This window comes from Cebus imitator, unplaced genomic scaffold (assembly GCF_001604975.1).
Source record: "Cebus imitator isolate Cc_AM_T3 unplaced genomic scaffold, Cebus_imitator-1.0 Scaffold394, whole genome shotgun sequence".
Classification (NCBI taxonomy): domain Eukaryota; kingdom Metazoa; phylum Chordata; class Mammalia; order Primates; family Cebidae; genus Cebus; species Cebus imitator.
The window spans coordinates 1,001,437-1,026,989 of record NW_016107709.1 but is presented as its reverse complement, the minus strand read 5'-3'; the positions used below and the strand labels follow the sequence as shown (position 1 = coordinate 1,026,989).

The 25,553-nt window shown below is 43.0% G+C and overlaps 1 protein-coding gene across 1 annotated transcript in view; it reads right to left on the bottom strand.

Annotated features, from left to right (window-relative positions):
• The window catches only part of SLC28A3 (solute carrier family 28 member 3), a 65,010-nt gene that overhangs the window by 16,520 nt on the left and 22,937 nt on the right, over positions 1-25,553 (bottom strand). Inside the window, exons 2-10 of the mRNA XM_017508537.2 lie at positions 21,095-21,193; positions 17,702-17,787; positions 13,693-13,784; positions 10,999-11,188; positions 7,472-7,616; positions 5,790-5,903; positions 5,113-5,190; positions 2,113-2,193; positions 605-685 (exon numbers count right to left, since the gene is read on the bottom strand). Coding sequence (XP_017364026.2) covers positions 605-685; positions 2,113-2,193; positions 5,113-5,190; positions 5,790-5,903; positions 7,472-7,616; positions 10,999-11,188; positions 13,693-13,784; positions 17,702-17,787; positions 21,095-21,193 — 966 coding nt within the window. The remainder of the gene's footprint in view (positions 1-604; positions 686-2,112; positions 2,194-5,112; positions 5,191-5,789; positions 5,904-7,471; positions 7,617-10,998; positions 11,189-13,692; positions 13,785-17,701; positions 17,788-21,094; positions 21,194-25,553) is intronic.

Below are 25,553 nucleotides of genomic sequence, written 5' to 3'. Positions count from 1 at the left end.
AATGGCATGATCTCGGCCCACCGCAACCTCTGCCTCCCAAGTTCAAGATTCTCCTGCCTTGACAAGCTGAGAATAAGGAATAAGCTCAAGTGTTTACACAGTTGCGTGGTTGTTGGTGGAAAGGCTTTCTTGGTCTCCTCCATTGCCATAGGCATTATCATTTAGAGTGAGAGGCTGCCTGTTCTATGTTTGCTGCTTCGAGATAGTGAAATCCATTCAAGTGGAAGAGCTGCCAGCCTCTAAAGTGTTGACCAGAAACCTCACAATCACTAAATTCAGATTTATTGAGAATCTATATCAGAAACTCTATGTCTGTGCTTTAATAAACTCAACCTTCCATCCTCTTCATAAACATTCAAGAACCGAATTCCACAATATCACACCCAGACTGTTAAGAAGGATCTCTGTCTCTCTCTCTCTCTCTCTCTCTTTCTGCCCTCTCTCTCTGGAATCTGGACATTGCCAATATGGGGAGTTTCTTATTTTGACACTCTTCTCTCTACACTAAAAGAAATGACAACATTGTGTTATTTTCTAATTTGGCTTTTTGGAAAAAGATGATCCATTTCAACAGATGTTTTGTTTTGTTGATGTTACAACTTACTTGTCCAACAAATATATTGCCAGAAGCAACTACAGATTCAATAGGAGATGATCCCGTAGTAACTAGCATGATCCATCCAACCTAAAAGGTAGAAAGGGACAAAGTCAGCAAAGAACTCTTTGTATACTCAAAACTTCAAAGTAGGGATTAAAATCCTTAAATAGAGTAAACGTTGAGGGCTTCACCAATTGTCAGCAGGCTAATGATGGTGCTAAAGGTAAGTTTAACTTATTCAGCCCCGAGAACAGGCCCAGCAAATCCTCTTTTTCGAGTAGCAAGTCTGAGTCATTGTATATACTTTGAACATCATACAAATGAATTTCTATAGGTCTGTTGTATACAAGAAATAAATGACAATTGCTAACATGCTCATGGAAGGGTTTACTGCATTCCAGGCACAGTGTTAAGCCCTTGATCCAGATAAAGCAATTAATCCTTACAATAACTCTGAGAGTGGTCCTATATTATTATGCTCATTTCATTAAAGAGGAAACCAAAGCACAGAACAATTTAGTTGTTTTGTCAAAGGTCACTCATATGTAGGGGGATGTACTTGAGATTTGGTATTTTTTACTTAATTCAAATGAACATGATTTTTTGTTCCACTTTTGTACTGCCCTTTCAATTAGCGATGGGGAATGAAGACTTCCTGTTGCATTCTTTCTCCTTGCTTTTTAGTTTAGACAAGAGCATAACAATTCTAAGTGTTTTGGGATTTAAACAGAAAATTATGGGCCTTGGAGTTCCTGCTGTCATTCTGATCTCTGCCGCTACCTCTATTCAGGTTCGCTGTCTCTCTTCTCTCTTTTCTCTTCCTTTTTGTACATTTTGGTTTATTTTTCGGGATCAAGGAGGGCTGTGGCTGTGCCCCAAGCACTGGCTGCACTGCTCTGTGCTCAAGTGAGTCCAAATTAGCTGACAGAGGTCCTTATTTTCTGATCTAACCCATGAGCATAGGACTCACAGAGGGTAGGGTAACAGGAAGGACAGGAACTTTTCAGGGGTGTGTGTGTGTGTGTGTGTGTGTGCTTGCATGCTCATGCTTATAAAACTCCCTCAGGAGTGAAAAGTTGTTTCTCCTTCTTGCTTCGATTTCTCTAGCACCTCCAAAACCAGAAGTGTCTACTTTTGTAACCTCCTTAAGCAATGTAGCATATAATTAAGGAGTAGCTAAAAAAAAAAAAAAAAAGATAAGCACAGGGTGGGTAACCAAGATGAAGGAACAACACTGTTGCCCCCAGCAGTATCTGACCTCAATTCCCCGCTAAAGAAGTAACTGCTATAGTTTCATGAAGGTATCCAGCGGTTTGCAAATCAAAGCCCTATTAGAAGTTCCTGAGATAAAATTCCCTCTGTGGACACATTTAGGATTGGAGGCCTGAATCTAACCACTTAGGCGGTGCTGGTGGATAATGGTAGGAAGAGAAAGCCATTTTGTAAATACCTGCATAAAAGGTCTGAGATAATCAGCTCTGCACCTGTAACCCAGCCCCTCCCCGCCCCAGTACCTTTCTAATAATCCACTGCATCAGTCCTAGGTAGTACAGCATGGACATCACAGTGCTGAAGAAAACCACAATCGGCAGGATCTGGCGGGGGCAGAAACAATCATGAGTTAATGTTGGGCCCAGCTGCATCAGCAGGTTTTGTATCAGGTCTCCTCTCTGTCTCCTTTTCTTCCTCTGAAACATCATGAAAATGCGGGAAACTCCTCTTCAACTAAGTACTTTAATCAGGCAGCTGTTTATTCTAATTTGTCACAGGACTTGACTTTTCCCCCCTCTCTTCTATGGTGTGCTTTTTTTTGCTCAAAGAAGGAATGAAGTTTGGGGGGATTTGTGATAACTAGATCAATACTGAAGGCTGCCAGCAAATACTCTTGTCCTGATGTAAAAAAGACATGGGCTTCACCATTAGTTAGCAGAGTAACCTAAGTTGAGATCAGTTGTGAGCAACCTCAGAGCCTTATTCTGAATAGCTATAGAGATCAGGTAAGGCATGGTGGGTGCTGACACATAGTGCCTCTTACTGGATGGCAGACACACCTGAGAGCAATAGCTTCAGCATCCCCTGAGAATGACCCTGTGGTCTAAGCATGTGTGTTTGGAGTTCCAAACTAAGGAAGCTGGGAGTGGTCAACCCAAAGAGTCATTCCTTATCTATAAGAAACATCTGAACCCTTGGTCCATCCCATGGAAAGCAGACCCTACAGGGGATCCAGGCCCTTTGTTTCGGGTTAAATGAAGGTTGCGAGGTGGAGGTTGCTGGGGGAGGGTGCTGAGAGACAATGCTATATAAACTGTCTGCTGTTTACAAACAGTAGTGGTTCCCCTGTCTAGCCTGCTGCCACTGGACTGTCCTGCATGTGAGCCTCTCAATAAAACTTGTGTCTCATTCGCTGGCTCCAGGTCTTTTCTTTGACCTCTCAAACACGGTGCCATCCCTACTGAAGTCAATAGAGATCTGTCATGCCCTCTATGCAGTAAACATTCATTCTTCTAGCTTTTAAAATAATAGTGATTTTACCTATAGATTTTCAAATTACGAAAAAGAGAATGCATTTTGGAAATGACTTCAGTTCTGTGTTAAAGACCATTGTATTTTCTGGTCAGGCTCAGTGGCTTACACCTGTAATCCCAGCACTTTGGGAGGCTGATTGAGGCAGGCGGATCAGCTGAGGTCAGGAGCTCGCGACCAGCCTAGCCAACATGGTGAAACCCATCTCTACTAAAAATACAAAAATTAGCTATGTGTGGTGGCGCACGCATGTAATACCAGCTACTGGGGAGGCTGAGGCAGGAGGATTGCTCAAACCTGGGAGGCAGAGGTTGCAGAGCCGAGATTGCACCATACTGCTACCTGGGTGACAGAGCAAGAATCTGTCTCAAAAAAAAAAGGGCCATTTTCCTAGATCCTGTTTTCCTGATGCTCTTTGGGTGCCTTCAGTGCAGCCAGTGTTTCCGTAGAGAACACTTTCTACCCTGCATAGACCACACAGAGCTGTGGGCTGGGTCCCTTCTCAGCCTCATCCTACTGCACCCCTTCCCCACTCTTCCCCAGCTAACTGGCCAGAGAAAGCTGCCACCAAAGGCACAGAATGACCAAGGACAATTTGCACAGGATCCAATTTAGAAAAATCTATTAATAATATATATTAAAAGACATTTTGTGCCAGTATTCAGAGCTCACTCACTATAAGCCTTTTATTGGCTTTAATGGGTAGGCAGTGCCTTCCTGAAAGCATAAGGGAGTTAAAGAGGCTCATCTCTGGAATGTTAGCAGAGGATTCTGCATTGGCAGGAAAGAATAGGGGCCATTGCCCTGGAAGAGGGGAGGGGGAAGGCCTGAAAACACCTGTAAAGTCTGGGTAGCAAGTTATTCCTTCTTTATGACTTCATTTTTTCCAATTCTTCATTTTTTCCAATTTTCAATATCATTTCATGATATGAGCATATTTCTATCTCACTCTATAAACCTTTGGCCTTTCAGAGATGGCTGAGTTAACTCAGCCCTAAAACATCAAACCAGCTAAACTGCTGGGTAGAGGTTGCTGGGGGAGGGTGCTAAGGGAAACGCTGTATAAACTGCATGCGTTTTACAAACAGTGGCGGTTCTCCTCTACAGCCTGCTGCTAAACTGCTGTTTGATATTTTAGGCTGAAATAAGATTCAGACTAAAAGTTGGTTTAACTGAAGCGGGGTAATTTGGAGGTAAATTTGGAGCCTCTAAGTGAGAAAACAATTTAGAAGTGTATGAATAACTACATATCACAAAAAAGAAAGCTGAAGGAAAACCCAAATGCATCTTTCTGACTCGTTGACAAGTGTTTGTAGGGGCTTCCCAGGGGAGGATGGGCTTTCTGGGACAGTGGGAGCCTCAAGAAGGAATTGACTGTGGCCAGCCATGGGGCCAAGCTGCCTTTCCCCTGTAAAGTAATGCGCCTACTCTGGTTAGGAGAAGGCCTATCCTCTAGGCCTACCTAGGCAAGGCTGTGCTGAAGGAGAGATGAGATGAGAAAGTCTGAGCGTGGAGATGGCTCTAAAACAGAGGCTGATGTTGTTGACCAGCTGTCTCCGGGACTGGGGCTGCAGGGCTTTCTGAATACAGAGCTGTCACTGATCCTCGACCCATCAGCCATTCACTGCCACATGCCTGCTTGTTGCCAGGAACATAATGTTTCTTTCCCTGAAGGCCCAAGATGCTATTACCCTTTTGATTTTTCCTAAGTATCTTAGATAAGGCTACGATCCCTACCCTCTAGTATTTGAATATTTCCGACTTCCTCTAGATGTTTTCCTTAATTCCATAGTTAAAAAGTAAAATGTGTGCAGTCCACTAACTTCAGATAGGCTTGTCAATGAAAAAGGGTGGTGATGTATTGCACACCTCTGACAAACCCAATAGATAGATAACTGGTTTTTGGTCAGTTAAGTTCTATCTGAACATCTACAAAGACTGAGAAGCTGCTGAAATAGCAGTGACTACATAGAAAAAACGTTTGATTTTACCTTAAATGCAAAGAAGTGGTCTTTGTATTTCTCACCAAAGACAAATGAAGCGCCGGCATCTGTGTACTCCAGAAAAGTCTGAGTTAAAGAAAGAAAAAGAGATCTCATTCCAACCACATGAGTAGAAATTACATAGCACACGGGAACGCTAGGCTCTGCAGAGGATAGGGACCCAGCAAACTTATTGGATGGACTTGGAAAGTTACTGTTCTCAGCTTTGCCCTCTCCAATGAATGGCATAGAAGTCTAGTTTTGAAATAGTCCTGCATACAAATTTCCTGACGTTTCTGACATTCAGTATGGCTCCAGAATGGTACAGAATGAGCTGATTGTGGCAATGTGTTCTAGCAGGCCATACTTGGCTTGAGGGTGGCATTAGTTACCACTGGACGCAAAGGAAGCCTGTTTCTCTGTCTGTGGAAATGTCTGAGAAGTTGGGCAGGAGGATGTGGCGATGGGTTAAGGGAGAGATTATACAGGCACGGAACAGCAGTAATGTTAGCGAGCCAGACCGACTAACATCAAACATAAGCAAAGCTATTTGTCTAACTCATGATGCAGAATTAAAATTGGAGATAACTCATGCAGACAGAGAAACCCATTTCTGACACATCTTGAGGATTACCTCCAATATTAAAAGCACCATAAATCAAGGTATTCTTTTGAACCAAACTTACCTGAACTTGTCTGCCCAACCAATCAAAAGCTATAAATCCAGGGTCAGTCCTTAGAATCAAGAGCCCAAGAAGAAACTGTAACCCGATTCCCCATAAGACAGGTCTCCAGTAAACCTATACAGAAAGATCAAGTGATATATCTCAGTAGGAAAACTAATGCAGGCCTCAGTATAAATGTCTAATGGATCATTATTTCCTTGGACACATTCTCAAATGTGGCCTGCCACCCACCTTCTTTGGGAGGCTAAAGCTCTCATGAGCAGAGAACCCCTTTATAGAACCATACCTTAAAAAACTCAGGCCAGGCACAGTGCGTCACGCCTGTAATCCTAGCATTTTGGGAGGCTAAGGTGAGCAGATGACCTGAGCTCAGGAGTTTAAGACCAACCTGACCAACATAGCGAAACCCCATCTCTACTAAAAATACAAAAAGAAGCTGGGCATAGTGGCACATGCCTGTAATCCCAGCTACTTCAGAGGTTGAGGCAGGAGAATCACTTGAACCCAGGAGGCAAAGATTGCAGTGAACAGAGATTACACCACTGCACTCCAGCCTGGACAACAGAGCGAGACTCCCTCTCAAGAAAAAAAACAAAAACAAAAACGAACTCAGAATTGCATTCCCTCTCCCTAAAACTGAGTTTCAAGCCTTCAGTCCAGGGAATGCATGTAAGTAACCATTATTTCCTGATAATTTACTTAGATAGAAACAGGAGGTCTAAGAAGGGCCATTAAAGGAGGCAGGATCCTGCCATCCTAGTCAAGCTGTAAGTACTGGATACATATAATTATGTCCCCGTCTGGAAAATGGAAAGGCAGAACATGATTTCTCTGTGTGTCCATGGTTTGTTGATCTGAGAACCTGTAAGTGAATTAAGTAAAATATTGTCCCATCAAGAGGCCCTCATTTCATTGTAAAAGAGACCAATAAACTCTAACTCAGACTCAGGATGTGCAGCAGGAATGGACAGTCATTTGCTTTCATCTGTGGTACGGAGGTGAGTGGCTTCGGAGAACTATGGTATCGGAGGCACACACCAGGAGATGTTCACCTCAGCAGGGCAAATAACTTGGATCATGTTAGCTGAACTCGGTCTCTGATTAATGTTTCCTAACTTGAGTCAAGCTTTTAATTGGTAAAGCCTTCCAAAGGTTGCCATTGTGAGTTACATGTGAGAGCTTCAATGCCTCGGAATGCTTGCCCATTTCATGGGTTACCAGTGGATAGAACCAGGATGACAGTTGGGTTCAATATTTAAAAGAAAATTGTATAAGGACAAATTTTTGGAGTATAAATGCCGAAACTGCATAGGACTTTGATGAACTGCAGGGTCCAATGGAAAAATATTAGATTTTTTACTGGTCTGGGGAAATCTGGATCAAAATGGATGAGCTTTCTCTGGGTGTTTGATGGAGGTTACATGAGAAGTAATTAGACTCGACAGGGAGAGAACGACTCACTGGTTATGTAACTGGAAAATGACTGAGAATGGAACATGAGATAGTAACAGACAGTACCATGAAAGTTCAGGAAGATAGGGTACCCTGGCCATTTAAAGTAATCCCTTCAAGGTAAGAAAAATACTGAATAATACTGTGATTCTCTCACAGTCAGTATTTTGAGCAATTTACATATCGGGGAAAAAGAAAAAAAGAACCTGAAAGATCAACTGGATACTTACTCTGGTTGGGTACTTGGAAAATAGAAATAACAGGACAATGTACATTATGAGCCCACCGAAGGACACCAGCTGCTGTTGGCCCAATTTGGCGGTGTCAAAGGCCAGCCAGAAAATAACTGCTAGGACCAGGGAGCTCCAGATCACCCTAAGAGAACAGAAGGGAAGCACTGGTATTATTTTGTTGTGCTGACTTGAGAATCATAATCAGGCTTAAATTCTTTTCTTTTTTGAGAGATGGAGTCTTGCTCTGTCGCCCAGGCTCGTGTAGAACAGAGCAATCTAGGCTTACTGCAACTCCCACTTCCCAGGTTCAAGCAATTCTCCTGCCTCAGCCTCCCGAGTGGCTGGGATTATAGGCACCTGCCACCATGCCCAGCTAATTTTTGTATTTTTAGTGGAGACGGGGTTTCACCATGTTGGCCAGGCTGGTCTCAAACTCCTGAGCTCAGGTGATCTGCCCACCTCGGCCTCCCAAAGTGCTGGATTATAGGCAAGAGCCACGGCTGCAAGTCATCAGGCTTAAATTAACAAAGAAACGTAAAAACAAGGTGAATACACTCTGGCACCTGTAAGTTGTGCTTTTGGAAACTGCGACAGAATCATTTTGGTTGTGGCTATCAAGGCAAATAGCTAAGAAATTAAGGACTGGGTCTTCTTAGTCTACAGCTCTTGGACCCTTCACCTGTTCAAGGATGCATGAAGGCGCCAGAGAGGAGGAAGCACGTTTGGAGAGGACTGTCTGGTGATTTTTTTGAGAGAGCTGCTGGGATTCTTTATCTTCATTTTGAGGGGTGAGGGAGGTGTTACCTGCTTCCCTTTAAGGGAGAACTTGGAATATGTTATCTGCCATTGGGGAATCTCACCAGGAGCCGAGAGCAACATCAGACATTAGAGCAAGCGAGTTCTGCCTCCCCTGGCATGTCCAGCGAGCATGACAAGTCTGACTCAGGACTCATGGCTTGGACAGCAGAGCTAGAAAGCCTGCTGTGTTGGGATTGCACAAGCCCAGTTTATTAGCTCAAGGATATGTGAAGTTTCCTGGTAGATCCCACGTTAGCCTTAAGGGAGAGAATTGCTCTTGGGTCCTGCTCAGGGGGCCGCCTGAAGGGAGAGGAGGTCCCTCAGAGAGAGGCTGAGGGAAAAGCTCTGGACAGTTGCTGTAGGACACAGGGTCCTATGGGAAAGGGTTGCTCTAGTACTTCATAGGCCCTTCCTCTCAAGGAGGCCAGCTTCATACCCAGAGCAGGGGTCCAGCCTGATACTGGCTTTGAGGATGGCAGGGGAGCAAGCAACAGGGAGAAAGGGGACACTCAGACCCAAGTCGGGGAGGAAAGCTAGGGCACTGGGTCAAGTTTGCAGTTCTCATTATTGTATGGGACAGCATATTCTGATGTTAAAAAATGCCTGTGATGCCTGTATCAAAATATCTCATCTACCTTGTAAATATATATACATCTATGATCACAACAATGAACAATTTAAAAAATGGGCTGGGCACAGTGACTGACACCTGTAATCCCAGCACTTTGGGAGTCCAAGGCAGGTGAATCACTTGAGGCCAGGAGTTCAAGACCTGCCTGGGCAATATGGTGAAACCCCTCTCTCTAGTAAAAATACATTAAAAAAAAAAAAAAAAAAAAAAAAAAAAAGCTGGGAGGCTGAGCTACTTAGGAGGCTGAGACATGAGAATTATTTGAACCTAGGAGGTGGAGGTTACAGTGAGCCAAGATGGCACCACTGCACTCCAGCCTGGGTGACAGAGCACGACTCTGTCAAAAAAAAAAAAAAAAAAGAAAGCCTGTGGACATTGGACCATTACTAAGAGTGTTCAGAAGGGTCATGGGCTTTCAGCATTTTTATAAATTATAGGGTAGATATCTCACATTGAATAAAATGGAAAGAATGATGAATGAAAAAACTAAGTTGTATTTTGACCATAGCCCCATGGGTCATGAAAAAAAGTGCTAGCAGTCTTCAACATCAAAGCAACGTTTGCTCATTTTAGATTCTTAATGAGCAAAAGGCATGGGAAGAAATCAGAGGAAAAGAAGCCTGATTAAAAAATTATTTGGGGTCAGGCGTGGTGGCTCATGCTTGTAATCCCAGAACTTTGGGAGGCTGAGGTGGATGGATCACCTGAGATCAGGAGTTCAAGACCAGCCTGGCCAACAAGGTGAAACCCCATCTCTACGAAAGATACAAAAATTAAGCCAGGTATGGTGGTGAGTGCCTGTAATCCCAGCTACTCAGGATGCTGAGGCAGCAGAATCACTTGAACCCAGGAAGCAGGGGTTGTAGTGAGCCAAAGTTTCGCCGCTGCACTCCAGCCTGGGTGACAGAGTGAGACCCTGTCTAAAAAAAAAAAAAAAAACAATTATTTGGATTCACTAGTCAATAAAGAAATGTGAGGAATGAGATACCAGTTGACTTAAATTAATCATAATAGGCCAGGCATTGTGGCTCATGCCTATAATCCCAGCACTTTGGGAGGCCAAGGCAGGTGGATCACCTGAGGTCAGGAGTTTGAGACCAGCCTGGCCAACACGGTGAAATACTGGCTACTAAAAATACAAAAATTAGCTGGGCATGGTGGCGGGCACCTGTAGTCCCAGCTATTCGAGAAGCTGAGGCAGGAGAATTGCTTGAATCAGGGAGACAGGATGCAGTGAGAGGGATTGCACCATGGCCCTCCAGCCTGGGTGACAAAAGTGAGACTCCTTCTCAAAAAAATAAATAAAAATAAACAAATCATAAATAGATATAAAGATTTGTGTTCATCGTAACATTTTAGATACAAAGATTTGTGTTCATCGTAACGTTTAAAATAGAAAAGATTTTGTAGGTAAAATAAATGGTCAACCATACAGGAACTATAATCAAATTCAAGATTGAATATGTTCTATGATCCTCATTTTGTAAATAAATCGTAAAGAGAATGTATATAACGTGTATAAGAAAAGAAGTTGGTAAAAATGAAAGCTCTTTGCAGACACATCATCAGCAATCTCCATCAGTTTTTACTTATAAACCAATTGTTTATTTACAGGCACGGAGATTAGATGGCATCTGTGCTGTTCCATATCTTGTGGCAGCACAGATGTTACTGATTGATCATGGTGCCCTTCCACTGACAGGTCAGAGGGAGAGTGAAAGCTATCCTGCTATGACAACACTTTCGGTCTATTCTATATTTCTAACTACTTCCTGATATGTAGGCATGGAGGTGTCTCTCCCTAACATAGCACATGGAACGTTGTATGCTCAACATCTTTTGGACAACATTTTATCATTTAATATACTTGACATTAAGGCAGTTTGTGAGGACATTTGGACACATTTCAAATGAGTCATTCCCTCATCTAGGCTTTGATTTCCTGTTTGTAAAATGAAGACATTGTAACTCCCTAAGGTGTTTCTGGCTTCCATATCCCATAAATGAAGAAGCAATTTCAGAACACATTTTTGAAACGGTGTTGGAAGAGACTACTATCTCTCTTAACTGAAATAAGAGAACCAATTGCATTTACCACTTCAGCCAGAACCAATGGCCACTCAGAAGCCTTCTGCCAGGAGACAGCATCTCATCAATTCGATGTTCATATTTGGCCATCAGGTGATCCCAGACAACAAAGAAGATGGCAACCACGGTGATCACAAAAAGAGGAAGGGCTCTGTGAAAGTTCAGCACACAGGCTGCAATCACCATAACCAGATAACCTGTCCAGGAAGCAAAAACAGACATTGAACATCATTAACCACTGGGACATGCCTCCAGTCTCCAGCCTCCAGCTTTGATCTGGCTCCGGTGAGGGGAGGTTTAATTAAGCCATCATTGAATGCAGGAATGCTCTTGATATAGCTACTGGCTTCTCTGATGGGGGCTTTTGATATTTTTCAAAGCAAGTCTTGAAAATTCTCACCACGAATGCTAGGAAGATAGGGTGCTGGGTCTTTTTATTCTTACAAGACTTTCTGATTCTTGAATCTTGGTGCCTGATCATTGGGTCTCTCAGTACTGTCCATTTTTACTCCTGGTATTCAGTCTCGGCAGGTGAGTACTATCAGAGAAAGGCCGAGTGTTGAAGCAGCCACTGGCAAAGGGATACTGATTCTTGTGGTTTGCAGTTCAGATTTGGCCTAAAGTTGAGTGAAAAAATGGACCTACCAAAGACCTACCAACAACAGACCACTTCTCTAAGTGACACAGAGTCTCCTAGAAAAAGAGGTAGGGTCAGTTACCGAGGTGGCTGCTTGGGAAGAGCAGATTGCAGGATAAGAGTAAGGTTTCCTATTCTTAAAGGTCCGCAAAGATGGTCTGCAGGTTAAACCTGGCCTGCCACTTGCTTTTGTAGGTGGCAAGTACATTTGTATTTTTGTGTTTTGAACCGACCCCATCCTGGCCAAGGGGATCCCAGAAAAACCTTAGAGTTCCCAGCCATGACAGGATGGGAGGTCAGACATGCCTCAGTATGCCCCTTACTTATTCACCTTTAACCAGAATTCCTTCCTAAGGAACAAGCAGAAACCAGCTCTGGAAAACAAGAAATGGAAGACTCACTTCTCTAAAACCTTTAGCCAATCATCTGAGGTGGTGACCAGACTCCTCTTCTTTCTTTAGATTTTTGTTGGTTTGTTTGATATGGAATTTTGCTCTCGTTGCCCATGATGGAGTACAATGGTGTGATCTCAGCTCACTGCAACCTCCGCCTCCCATGTTCAAGAGATTCTCCTGCCTCAGCCTCCCAAGTATCTGGGATTACAAGCATGTGCCACCACGCCCAGCTAATTTTGTATTTTTAGTAGAGGCAGGGTTTCACCAGGTTGGTCAGGCTGGTCTTGATCTCCTGACCTCAGGTGATCCACCCGCCTCGGCCTCCAAAAGTGCTGGGGTTATAGCTGTGAGCCATCGCGCCCGGCCTCTTTAGAGTTTTGGCATGATAGCTCACCAGTTTCACAAGGCATTTCTTCCTGATAAGAGACAGCTGACCATGGGATGTTTCTGGCCAGCCTTGGAGGATGCACAGTGAGGGTTTTTGTGTTCTTTACCTTTTGACTTCACAGGGCTGAAAACTCCACCCTCAGATCATGGTAACACTGCTATTTTTTATACACATTATTCACAGAGAGGCATGAATCTCAATTGTCCATGTGCATGTGTCTCCTTTTGTAAATATTCATGACTCCTCCTATAGCTTATTGGATATTTATACTTAGCCAACCCTTTCAGCATAAATTCCTGTCTTATTCTTCCCTCCCTCAAAGTTCTTGTTTCTGGCTTCTGTTGGAGACTATGCTTCCCAGCCTGTCAGAATGGCCACCTTGCAGGCTGCAACCCTTTATGAGAAATAAAGCTTTCCTTTCCAAGTTTATAAACCTTGTGATTGATTCTTCAGTTGACTGTATGTGTGTTCTACAAGTAAGGTTGTGCTGGAATACAGCCATGCCTGTCTACTTATGTATTGTTTATGGTTGCTTTTTTACTACAGTGGCAGAGTGGCATGGTTTTGATCTTATGTCTGAAATACTGAAAAGCCTAAAATACTACCTGGCCCAGTACTCATAAAGTTCACCACCCTTACTGTTTTCCTTTTCCAACTGTCGGAGCATCAGCAAAACCACTGAACTTGGCGGTGCAGCAGCCTTGGCTTTATGTCTGTGACCTTGGATGGGGGTGCTTACATTTTATAGACAGGCGTGTTCTTTAAAATGGGCCAAGTTCTGTGTGCTGAGCTTCAAGAAGAAAAATAACAACACAGCAAAACAAAAACAAAACAAAAAGCAAATAAAGTGAGCAAAGGAGCTCTTTGTTCTGGAGGGAGTAAACACAGGACACATTCTTGTCCTGCCTTCAGGCAAGCGGGGTGGACTAGACGGTGCTAGGCTACTCATGTTGTATTCACATAAAGCATTAATCACGTGTGTTTTCTGAATTTGTGTGAACCAATGCACCCCTTAAAATCCACATGACAGTAACAAAGGCTATAAGAATGCGGAGGGTAAGTGACTAAAACAATTAGCTTCCAGCCTCCTAAATGGGGTAGGAAAACGATTTGCACAGGCTTTCCCTATAAACGGCTTCTTGACTGACTTCTCTACCTCCCTGGAAGATTCAGTGAGGTCTAGGGGAAGAGAAAGCTTTAATCTCTTTCTACATAAAGTTAATATTTAGGGGAATCCCTGACAAAAAGACAATGGTATCCCTATCCCTCTTGGCTATTTACCTGCTAATAAAATGCCCCAGATGATGTGTCGAAGAGTGGTTTTGTGTTTCCTACAGAAACCACATGCTGTGTCATACCTCCTTTCCAAACACCTGCAACACGAAAGCAAAAAGGCAGGGAGAAGTGAACACCAAAAAGATGAAATAAACTGCATGCTGAGGCTAGATTAGGCTTTGTAAACCAAGAAAGCAAACAAACAAATGTCTGAGGTGTATGTCTTACAAAATAGAAGTGGGAAACTCATTTCATTTAAGACTAGAGTCAGCCATGACCATTCAGTGATCACCATCACTGAATAAGTGTGCCAAGCCCTGAGGGGTTAGGGAGGTGCAGACCACATGCTTCCGGGAACAGAGCAGGGGAGATGGATAACTAACCAAAGCTGAAATAGTCACAGGAAGAGAGTGTTTCTGGCACGCTACAAGATCCTCTGCTAGCTTTTAACCAATGGCTATTACGTGTTTATTGTTAGAAAATAAAAAGCCAAGGAACTCTGTCATCCCTCTTGGTTTGGCAAAGTTTGAGCAAGTTGGTGGCTCTCTCCGCCTTCACCATCCCTGTTAGTCCAAGACTGATGGACTTCACGGGCATGCTTAAAATGCAAAGTAGGATTTCCTGGATGTTAGGGCTATTAACCAAAGGGTTGTCACAGCTTTCTCAGAAAGCTCTGGAGTTATTGGAATGTCTATTTCCATCCAGGGCTCTGTTATGGGGTGGGTGGGTAGTGTGTGGGCAATGTGTAGGTCTGGTCATGTCTTCAGAGGAGAGTGGTGTCCAGCAGTTCCCCAGGAGTGAGCTGGGAGGCTAGGGTCATAGCCACATGGCTCTCTCCTTCTCTGGGGATCTTCTTCCCATGTAGATGCCCCTTTCTCTGGAGGCCTCCCATTCTCCCACTTGAGTCTGGGTGAAACTTCTTGCACATTTCCCCATCGTCCTTTCCAGACCATGGAGTAGTACTTCTAAAATGACCATTTCTCATCCCATATAGATGATTCCCAAGCTCCAGGACTTCAGAGGACGTGGCCCCGAGCTAGGAGACCTGCATTCCCTTGGCCAGTGCCTCCACTTCCCGCCTTCCAACAGTCTTGCCTATACCTCCAAGGTCAGCCACCTCTCAAGCTTTGGGGGACAGCTCAAGCTTTTGGCTTCTAAAAAGTCCTCTTGCATCTCCTCAGACAGACACATGCCTCTGAACTTTATTCTTACTGTCTTCTTTTATTGTGTTTTGTTATGAACCCATTACCTACCCATTCCAGTAGCAGGAAATACTGGTTATTTGGTTAATAACCAGTCATTTGGTTACCTAGGCTGAATAATTCCCAACCCATCAACCTTAGTGAAACCTGAGTACCTCTGACCACACAAGAGAATTTCTCAGTCTCCCAGGGCCAGAGATCCTGGAGAATAGATGTCTGTGAGCCATACAGCACAATGAATATAATATTGGATATTAAGGATGTTCAACAGACATGTATTGACTGATAGATGAGTGAAATGAGACTGCATATTGCTTATGTGCAACAGTATTTTACAGCTCTGAGTTGGGACTTCATTAGTAGGTTATGAAGTCCACATAGTAGCCACTATTAAAACAGAAGGAGGCCACGTGTGGTGGCTCATGCCTGTACTCCCAGCACCAGCCAAGGTGGAAGGATGATTTGAGCCCAGGATTTTGAGACCACACTGGGAAACACAGTGAGAACTTTTCTCTACAAATAATAATAATAATAATAATAATAAAATAAAATAAAAATTAGCTGGGTATGGTGGCACAAACCTGTGGTCCCAGCTGCATGAGTAAATCACTTGAGCCCGAGAGGTGAAGGCTGCAGTGAGCTGTGATTGTGCCACAGCACCCTGCCTCAATTTAAAAAAAAAAGGAAGGAAAGAATAAAAGTATCAAAAGTATTACAGTGTATCATTCATACATAAGAATGATAGGTATCACTTCATGAAACATTCACCATTATGTATGTGTGTGAATATGTGTACTGAGAATTAGAAACAGTGCTCTAGAATAAAAGTGTAGTGAAGACATTTTTTGATTTGGGAAAAGCTAAAGATGTATTATTCTCAGTTGAAGATATGTTAAAGTAGCAGTGGCAGAGGGTGACATTTAATAGGGCACATCCATATACTGTAGGTGGACTCAGATTCTTTAATTGCAGGGAATGTGTGTAGTCCATTACGGCAATCTGACTTCTGCATAAAGCGGAGTAGCTGGAAGTAGACACTCGGTTATTTGGTTATCTAGGCTGAATAATTCCCAACCTCCTGATGGCTGTTTCAGTCTCATTAACATGAGCGAAATCTGAGCACCTCTGACCACCCAAAGCAATTTCTCAGTATCTCCGGGTCAGAGACGCATAAAGTAAAATGAAGCATAAAACTTTGTTATGTTTCTGATATGGTAAATATTTGGGATGACGTATATGTGACAAGAGCTCTCAACCCTATTTCTGGCCAACCCCAGAAATATATTCTGATACATAAAAACGAAGTTCCACCTGTAGTCCCTGAGAGGCTAGGGTGGGAGGATCACTCGAGCTCAGGATTTAGAGGCAGCAGTAAGCTAGACAGAAATCACAACAGGGTCTTGCTTTGCTGCCCAGGCTAGATGGAATAGATTTAAATTTCTACATTTAAATTAAAATCTATTTCTGATCGGGCATGGTGGCTCACACCTGTAATCCCAGCACTTTGGGAGGCTGAGGCAAGTGGATCACCTGAGGTCAGGACTTGGAGACTAGCCTGGCCAACATGGTGAAACCCTGTCTCTACTAAAAATACAAAAATTAGCTGGGCATGGTGGCATGTGTCTGTAATCCCAGCTACTTGGGAGGCTGAGGCAGGAGAATTGCTTGAACCTGGGAGGTGGAGGCTGCAGTGAGCTGAGATCATACCACTGCACTCCAGCCTCGGCGACAGAGCATGACTCCGTTTCAAAAAAAAAAAGTTAAAATCTATTTCTAGATGTAAAATTAGCACCACTGAACTCCGTCCTGTGTGACAGAGCAAGCCCGTTTCTAAAAAAAAATAAAAATTTCCTCAGAGACATAGAAATGCAAATAAAATTCAAATAGGAATTTAGAAGATGGATGAATACTGTAGGGTTATGATAGAGTAGCAGACCCTGGGCTAGGAATCAGAAGCTGAAATTGTGACCTAGCTCTCTTCCTCTCCTAGCTGATTTGAGGAAGTCACTTCTCTGAGGTTCATTTTTCTGGTCCAAAACATAAAGAAACTAATCTCATGTTTCCTACCTTATGAAGTTGTAAGGGCTTGGAATACTTTGAGGCTACTACAAGGTAAGAACAACAGTTTGTTGGGATTTAAAGTGGATTGGATTTTGAGCAATCAGTTGCTATTGATGAACATTGAGAAGATGAATTAACTACATTCGTATGTGCTGGAGCAATTAGTTGGTAATTTACACTTTTAATTAGAAGACTGCCCTGGGTGAATTTAAATCTGCATATTGGGTTCCCAGAACATCAGCAGTTTAAATTGGCCACAGTGATCATCCTAGAGCTTCATTAATTTTTCTGGAAAGGGCGTTGGGTAGGGAGGGTAGAAAGATGGGTGGTGGCGACTATCTCTAATAAATTATAATAGATATTAAAAATCAAATGGGAGGCTGGGCATGGTGGCTCACGCCTGTAATCCCAGCACTTTGCTAGGCCGAGGTGGGTAGATCATTTGAGGTCAGGAGTTCAAGACCAGCCTGGCCAACATGGTGAAACCCTGCCTCTACTAAAAATACAAAAAGTACCCAGGCATGATGGCGCTCGCCTGTAGTCCCAGCTATTCAGGAGGCTGAAACAGGAGAATCGCTTAAACTTGGGAGGCGGAGATTGCAGTGAGCTGAGAGGGTGTCACTGCACTCCAGCCTGGGTGACAAAGTGAGACTCTGTTTCAAAAAAAAAAAAAAAATCAAATAGGGATAAAACAAAGTAATAACACCAAATGGGAGGTAGGCCTGGTTATTTCCCTGTTTTAAAGGCTGTACCCTTTTGGCTGCATCTCCTCGTCATCATCCTCCATGTCTTCTTTGTTTCTTGGAGAATCTGGTTCAACTGTGACCTGTTCTTCGCCCTGGAAATCAAACATTGGAGCAGAGATGGAATGATGAGCATCTTGGGCATAATGGACCCTGGTTTCATTGCTCAGAACTCTGGCAAAGAACTTTCAATAGGTCCTTTAAAATTATTACGCAAGAAGATGGCTCCCATTATCTACCACACAGCCATTTTTCTCCCCCTCTTACAATCTCACACAAAAAATCCCAGGATCACATTGAACTCTTCCTTTCCTTCCAAAGGAGCGGTTGGTATTTTCTCCTTTTCTTAAGGGAACAGGCTTGTATTTGCGCTTTTTGCTCCTGTCTCTCCTGTAATTATTCAACCCCAGCTCTGTAAGTTTTCAGCTAAGTGCTAAATGAAGTTAATACCAGAAGCTGCATAAGTCTCCCTTAGTACTTGGCCAGCCCCGGTTTCCAAAGGACTGAAACCAAATCTGGATTTATTTCCCTGGCAGCCCAAGGCTTGGTCTGTGGATATGAACACTAGCTTGGCACCTTCAAGAGCCGATAAACCTCCCCTTGGGAATGAGGATCCTCTTATCAGTTGGGCTAAAGGGGACTATTTCACTTACTCAACTAGCCCTTGCTCTACATAATTGGGTGTAGGACATCTCTGGCCCATTTTTTCATGGACAATCTTTCTAGGTACAGTTCGAGTTCTCAAATATCCATGACCCATCCTATTTCCAGGATGACAGAGTATTTCCTACCTGTCTCCAGTCTCCAATAATGTCTCAAATAATAAGCCTGGCTCTTGTAACCAATGGTATAGAAGCTGGTGGGGGAGGAAATAGATACAGGCGGAGCAGTCTGAGTGCTCTAAGAGATATAATGGCAAATCTCAGCATTTGTCTTCTGTCATATCCAGTGTGGCTTTTGATGCTCTTTAACAGAAATCATAGAAATAAATCATTAGTGTGTGTGTCTGAGCTGAAAAAATTCTCAAAAATCCTATAATTGCTCAAGGCCAAACTCCATTGTTCTTCTTATTCAGATTACCTTCCTTTTCTGGGCTGGACCCCAGGAACTAGGAAGGTAAGAGGATAATTGGAAGAGAGACCAGCTGAGTCCAAGCTGCAGCTACTGAGGAGGGGCTGGGGAGAAGTCTTACTCATTTTTTTCTACCTAATTCCCAGATTAGCCAATAGTCAATGTTTGGTAACTATTTGATTTAAATGATCATCATTATTATTTTCTTGCAGTGAAAGTACCCCAAGTGATCTGCTATCTATGGGATGTCTGACATTACTATTGTTGTCTTTTATTTTTCAATCTTTTCTCGTCTTTTGAAAACAACAACTTGGCTCCCACAATCGTGGGACATCTGCCCCCCTCCTTCCTTTCGCAGCCAGGCCACTGGAGAGAGTTGTATTTACTCTTTGGAAGTCACTTCCTCACATCCTGCCCGCTTCTCCACCCACTGTGATTGAGCTTCTCCTGAATGGGTCCTGCCAAGGTCACCCAAGGCCCATTGCTATCAAATCCAGTAGCTACTCCTCAGCCTTCACATCCCCTAAATTTTTGTTTTTTTGAAAAAATATTTTAAAAATATTTTTAAAAGAGCAGTTTAAGTTCACGGCAAAATGGAGCTAAAAGTATAGAGATTTATCATGTATTGTCTACCCACCCTCACCTTCCCCACTATCAAATGAACCCAGAGAAGCACATTTGCTATGACGGATGAGCCTACATGGACACATCATCATCACCCAAAATCTGCAGTGAGACTCGCTCTTGGTCTTGTATATTCTATGGGTTTGGACACATGTATGATGACATGTGTCCACCATTGTAGTATCAGGCACACTAGTTTCATGGCCCTAAAAATCTTCTTATTTGTCCCTACCCCCCCGCCCAATGCCTGGGAAGCACTGACTATTTGCTGTCTCCATAGTTTTGCATTTCCCAGAATGTCGTATAGTTGGGATCACACAGTATGTAGCCATTTTAGATTGCCTTCTTTCACCTAGTAATGCGTAGTTAAGGTTCCTTCGTGTGTTTTCATGGCTTGATAGTTCATTTCTTTTTAGTGCTGGAAGACACTGCATGTCTGGATGTACCAGTTTATTTATTCATTCACCTGCCGAAGAACATTTTGGTTGCTTCCAAGTGTTGGCAATTACAAATAAAGCTGCTCTAAACATCCATGCGTAGGTTTTTATGTGGACATAAGTATTGTTTTCTTTTTTGTTTGTTGAAGAATATTTAGTGAACATTTTTTGTAATCAATTAAGCGAAATAGACAGTTACCAAACACTGTACTATGCATGGTATGATTCCGATACAGATGACATATGCCTGTGGGCGTATGTTTGCATTAAAAAAAGCTGTGTTCCGAGATGTTCAGCACTGACTCTTTTTCTTGAATTATGAGCCTTTTTTGGTCTTCCAAATTTTGCTACAATAACTTTTTCAAATTTTCTACTTTAAAAAGTGATTTTTTTACCTCACAAAATGACACACTAGTCGGCACCCCAAATTACTTTGTGTGTGTGTGTGTGTGTGTGAGAGTGTCGCTCTGTCTCCCAGGCTGGAGTGCAGTGACGTGATCTCGGCTCACTGCAACCTCTGCCTCCTGGGTTCAAGGGATTCTCCTGCCTCAGCCTCCAGAGTAGCTGTGATTACAGATGACCAACACCACATACAGCTAATTTTTGTATTTTTAGTAGAGATGGGGTTTCACCATGTTGGCCAGGCTGGTCTCGAGCTCCTGACTTCAAGTGATCCACCTGCTTCGGCCTCCCAAAGTGCTGGGATTACAGGCGTGAGCCACTGCACACAGCCCTGGGTTACTTTTTAAGGGATGACCTACATGGGTAATTTGTTTACCTTCTTAGCAACAGGAAGCCATCTTTAAATAAACTCCTGTCCAGAATTCAGCATATAAGTGAAATTAAGCAGGAGTCCCTCAGACCGGTGTAAAGCTACTAAGGAATTCTAGGGCATGATAGACACAGTTTTAGAACCATATTAGAGCGTTTCTCTTGTTTCTGTCATTTACCTTAAAATTCAGATGCTTTTGTCTAAGCCAGTGCCTTTTTCCTTGAAATGAAGCTTGAAACTCCTAATAGTGAAGTGTCAGCGAAAACCTGGGTATGCTTTTCCCATCAGGGAACTCTGAGGACAGGTGGATAAAAACAAAATCTCTTTGTTTGGGCATGTGTGTTTTCTTTATGACTGTGCCCACACACTTGAATTACCACTTAATCTGTTCCTCTGCATGCCAGCGGGGCACCATGCTTTCTGTGCCCACTGTTCTCAGGTGCCTGCTGCACTGCGGTTGCCATGGCACTGGAGTCGCACACCACTGTCCTGCCATACCTGTTTGCTGTTCGTGTGCTCGCCTCTTTGCGTAGCTCTGCTTCTTATCGAGTAGTTGTTTCCTGATGTGTTCTCATTCTCAAGAAAATTTTCTTCATTCTAAGAAAAAAGTGCAGATTGCAAAATTAAAGTTAGAGCCAAAAGATGGATGTTCTTCCATGAATAATACCTAGAGAAATTTGGAGGATGAGAGAGGCAAAGATTGGGTGTTCAGGCGAAGCACCTGATTCAACAAACAGCTGATAAATCCTGGGCTTGTAAAGAAACAGATGATCGAATGGACATAGTGGTTGACTCCTGTAATCTCAGCATTATGGGAGGCTGAAGTGGGAAGGAAAACCAGCCTGGGCAAAAACCTGTGTCTACTAAAAATACAAAGATTAGCTGGCGTGGTGGTGTGGGCCTTTAATTCCAGCTACTTGGGAGGCTAATGTGGGAGAATTGCTTGAGTCCCAGAGGCAGAGGTTGCAGTGAGCTGAGATCTTGCCACTGCACTCCAGCCCGGGTGACAGAGCAAGACTCTATCTCAAAAANAAAAAAAAAAAAAAAAAAAAAAAAAAAAAAAAAAAAAAAAAAAAAAAAAAAAAAAAAAAAAAAAAAAAAAAGAAAGAAAAAGAAAAAAGAAAAGAAACAGATGACTTTTGCTTTGTTTTGTTCTGATAGGAAGGTGGTCCAGTGGAAGAGAAAGGAATGAAGACAATTGCCCTCCTCTAGGCCAGATAACTTTCCAATAGGCAGAGCTGGGACCAGGGGCAGGTTTCCACTCTCCTTTCTATAACATGACACAGATTTTCAACTTATAAAGTGAAATAAAATGTGGTAAACCATACTCTGGATAACCTTATTCTCAGATGTTAGGTTTATGAAATTTTAAAATGTGTTTTATTGGTTTAAAGCCATCTCTGGTAGTAATGATCATAAGAAAAATGCCCTTTTTGTGTGTGTGTGAGGCCATCTTGATTTTACTTTTAGGAACTGAATGAGGTTTGCTCTTGTAGGGTTGTCCTGACCCCTCAGCTGCTGTTTCCAGAAGCGACAAACACCTGACCTGTCTTCTGCCTCTTGTATCTTTTTTAAGGTATCTAATATTTCTCCCATCTCGTTCCAACTTGCCGTTTTCTAGAGTGAGGTGACGGATATATGGGGTCAGGAAATCCTTCTGTTAGCCCAAGGCCTATAACTGCCTTTAAAGGCCAAGTATATGACTTTGATTTTAACTTTAGGTCTCTGGCCCCAGGAATCCAGCAAATATTGCAATTCCAAGTTGTATTGCATTTTTCCACTTACTGAAACACAAGAATGAATAAACATGAAAAAAACTTACAGCACACATGATTCATGCCCCAAAGTATTGTGCCGTACTTCCTTTTGTGTTACAGTTGCTTATATCCTACAGTTCTTTGCACGTAGCAGACACTAACAATTTTTTGAATTAATGGCTCACAGAGATTTTAAAGTTGATTTAGCGAAGCAATGTAGTACTCCTGGGTCCTTGGTATAAAAACACAGCATGGGCTGGGTGTGGTGGCTCACGCCTGTAATCCCAGCCCTTTGAGAGGCTGAGGTGGATGGATCGCCTGAGGTTGGGAGTTCGAGACCAGCCTGGCCAATATGGTGAAACCCCGTCTCTACTAAAAATACAAAAATTAGCTGTCGTGGTCTCACTCACCTATAATTCCAGCTACTTGAGAGGCTGAGGCAGAAGTGCTTGAACCCAGGAGGCAGAGGTTGCAGTAAGCTGGGGTGATAGAGTGAGACTCAGTCTCAAAATAATAATAGCAATAATACAGCATGGAAGGAAAAAGTATATAAAGTATAGGAAGATGTCAGGATGTTGCTAATTGCTGAAATTGGCTGGCAGGTACCTAGAAAAACATTTTATTATTCTCCTACTTTGGTGGATGCTAAAATTTTCCTTAATAAGTTAAAAATAAAATCAAGCATGAGTTGGTGGAGTAACAGGACACAGGTCACTGAGGGCCTAGTCCTTAAGGTCCTTACTGAGCAGGTCACATTCTCCCAAGCTTCAACTCCCTCATTCATACAACACAGTTTGGATTTGGAGTTCTTGTGGATCCTTCCGGAATCCTGACATTTTCTAATTCTATTCCGAGATTCAGCTTCTTGACATTGATTTCTCCTGCCACCTGGTGGCAGGATCTGAAAATTACTGGAGGAACACAGGGATGGATCCTACCTTAGAAAGCTAAGTGAAAGGTGTGTGTGTGTGTGTGTGTGTGTGTGTGTGCGCGCGCGCGCGTGCTGAGGGATAGAGTGGGCACTCCTTTAATGGCAACAAGAGCACCTGTGGTTTAGTTTTTCACTGTTTAATGGTCTTATTTTGCCCCCAGAAGAGTATACACCTTGGCCTTTTAGTATTCTCTGGAAGAACAATGTCTCCCATTTGAGGATTTCCAACAGAATTAATGGGGTTATTGTGGATACTGATTGGTACCTGGAAAATGACCGTTAAGACGACTGTTTTTCTTATTCTTTTCCAATTAGAGTCATGGGTCTGGGATATAGGGCCCCAGATCATGTCCTAGCCCACTGTTTTTTTACATTTATTTAGCAACACACATCACTAAATATCTTTGCACACTTAACACCCTTCCACCATGATTGCGTTCTCATGGTAAAATCTATCCCTCTAGTGAAAGCATATGAAAGGTGAGGGAATTGCATTGTATTTCTAGGCCATTTACAGCTTACCATGTTTAATTCCTCTAGTTAGCTTTAGTTGTTAGGTGTGCCAAAAGATGAAGGTACTGGATTGAGCCCCCTTTGAAGGGACAGCCTAGTAACCAGGAATACATTGTGCCTGGGGTTTGTTACCCACTGTCTCTTTGATCTTGCACTTTCTATGTGGCTATTACAGGGAGGCACAGATGGACAGAAGCATTTTTATTTTCTTCCTTTCATTTGCTTTCTAAACCGTATGATAACTTCTAGATCACTGGGAATTTCTAAAATTACTCCCCTTTCTATTGGTGGTATCCCTTATCAAAGAATGTTAGCTGATATATGGTCACCTAGGTAAAAGGCTACATTTCCAAGCTTGCCTTGTATCTAGATTCTGGCGACGAAATGAAAGGAGAAAGGATGCCCTATTTGGGGGCAGCTCGGGGGATGTTCCACCAGGGATGGCTGGCAGGTGCACTTGGTCCTTTTTGTTTTTCCTCCGTCTTGCTGCCCAGTGTGAGGATGGTTCCAACTGGACCATGGATACAAGGCCCACAGCGTCATGATGACAGAGTGCTGAGTTGGGAGGAACTTGGGTCCCTGGGAGCCCTGAGCAGCAGGCTCACCCTGGCTCTGTACCACCCACCTCACCTTTATTGGGATGAAACTAACTTCTCCCTTGTTACTTTTGGTTTTTGCTTTTATTTTGCACCAAATGATACAGTATTTAGTAGATAGGAGACACTGTTTAAAACTCTTTACTACATTTTGCAGTTGATGCACCAAAGAGGGCTGTGAGGTAGGTACCATGATCCACATTTTCACAGATGAGGAAACTGAGGCAAAGATAAGTAAATCACTTAATGTGGGTTGTGTAGCCAGAAATGGCTGGGGTAGGATCTCAACACAGACTGTCCCTCCCAAGACCGTCTTGTGCTTATACAGGGGTGATTCTTTGGGCCTGGTGAAGATCAAAAGACATAGTCTGCCTAGAAATTAAATTCCTTTTGAAAATTAGAATTTAGAAAGCCTGATTTGACCTCTAGTTATTAAAAGACAAAGGTAGAAATTATAGAAGCGTTGAAAGTTCCGGAGAGGCTTGCGGTCACTTGTAGCTATACCTAGGCTCTGTGGTGATTTCTCAAGCCAGAATAGTGGCCTTCCTGCCCTGTATGCTGGTTTTAAGTGGAATGTATTCTTTGAGTAACATGAATGGGGACTCCTGCCTCTGCAGATATGTCTTCATGTCTGGTCTGACATTCTTCAGCCTCCCCCTGCTCCATGCTATAATCACACAGCATGGCTTCCACACAGTTCTTGTGGCTGGGATTTTTCTGCTGCAGACGCGCCACCGTTGTGCCAGGAGAGCTTTTCTTCCCTACAGAATTTGCTCTGCCCTTATTGCTCTGACTGCATGAGTGGTCTTGCTGAGGGGCGCAGCCTGGCTCCGAGCCCTGAGGCAACTGCTGAAACCCCAACTACCTAGGAAATGTTTATCCTGAGCTTTGCTGGGATGTAGATCATGTGGGTTTATGAAAGATGGAGATTTCCCAGAGGCCCAATATAATGTTGACAAGGAGTCCCCAAGAGTCTCTCTGAAGATCTTCAAACGATTCTTGAGCCTGACACTTTACAGTGAGTCCTGTGAATTACTTGATAATATACCTTGACCAGAAGGTTTTATACTTATTAGATCAGACTAAGATTGGTGATCAAAGTTGCTTATTTTATTCCTTTATCTATTTATCTTATCTAGCTGGTTAATTCCCACATCTCA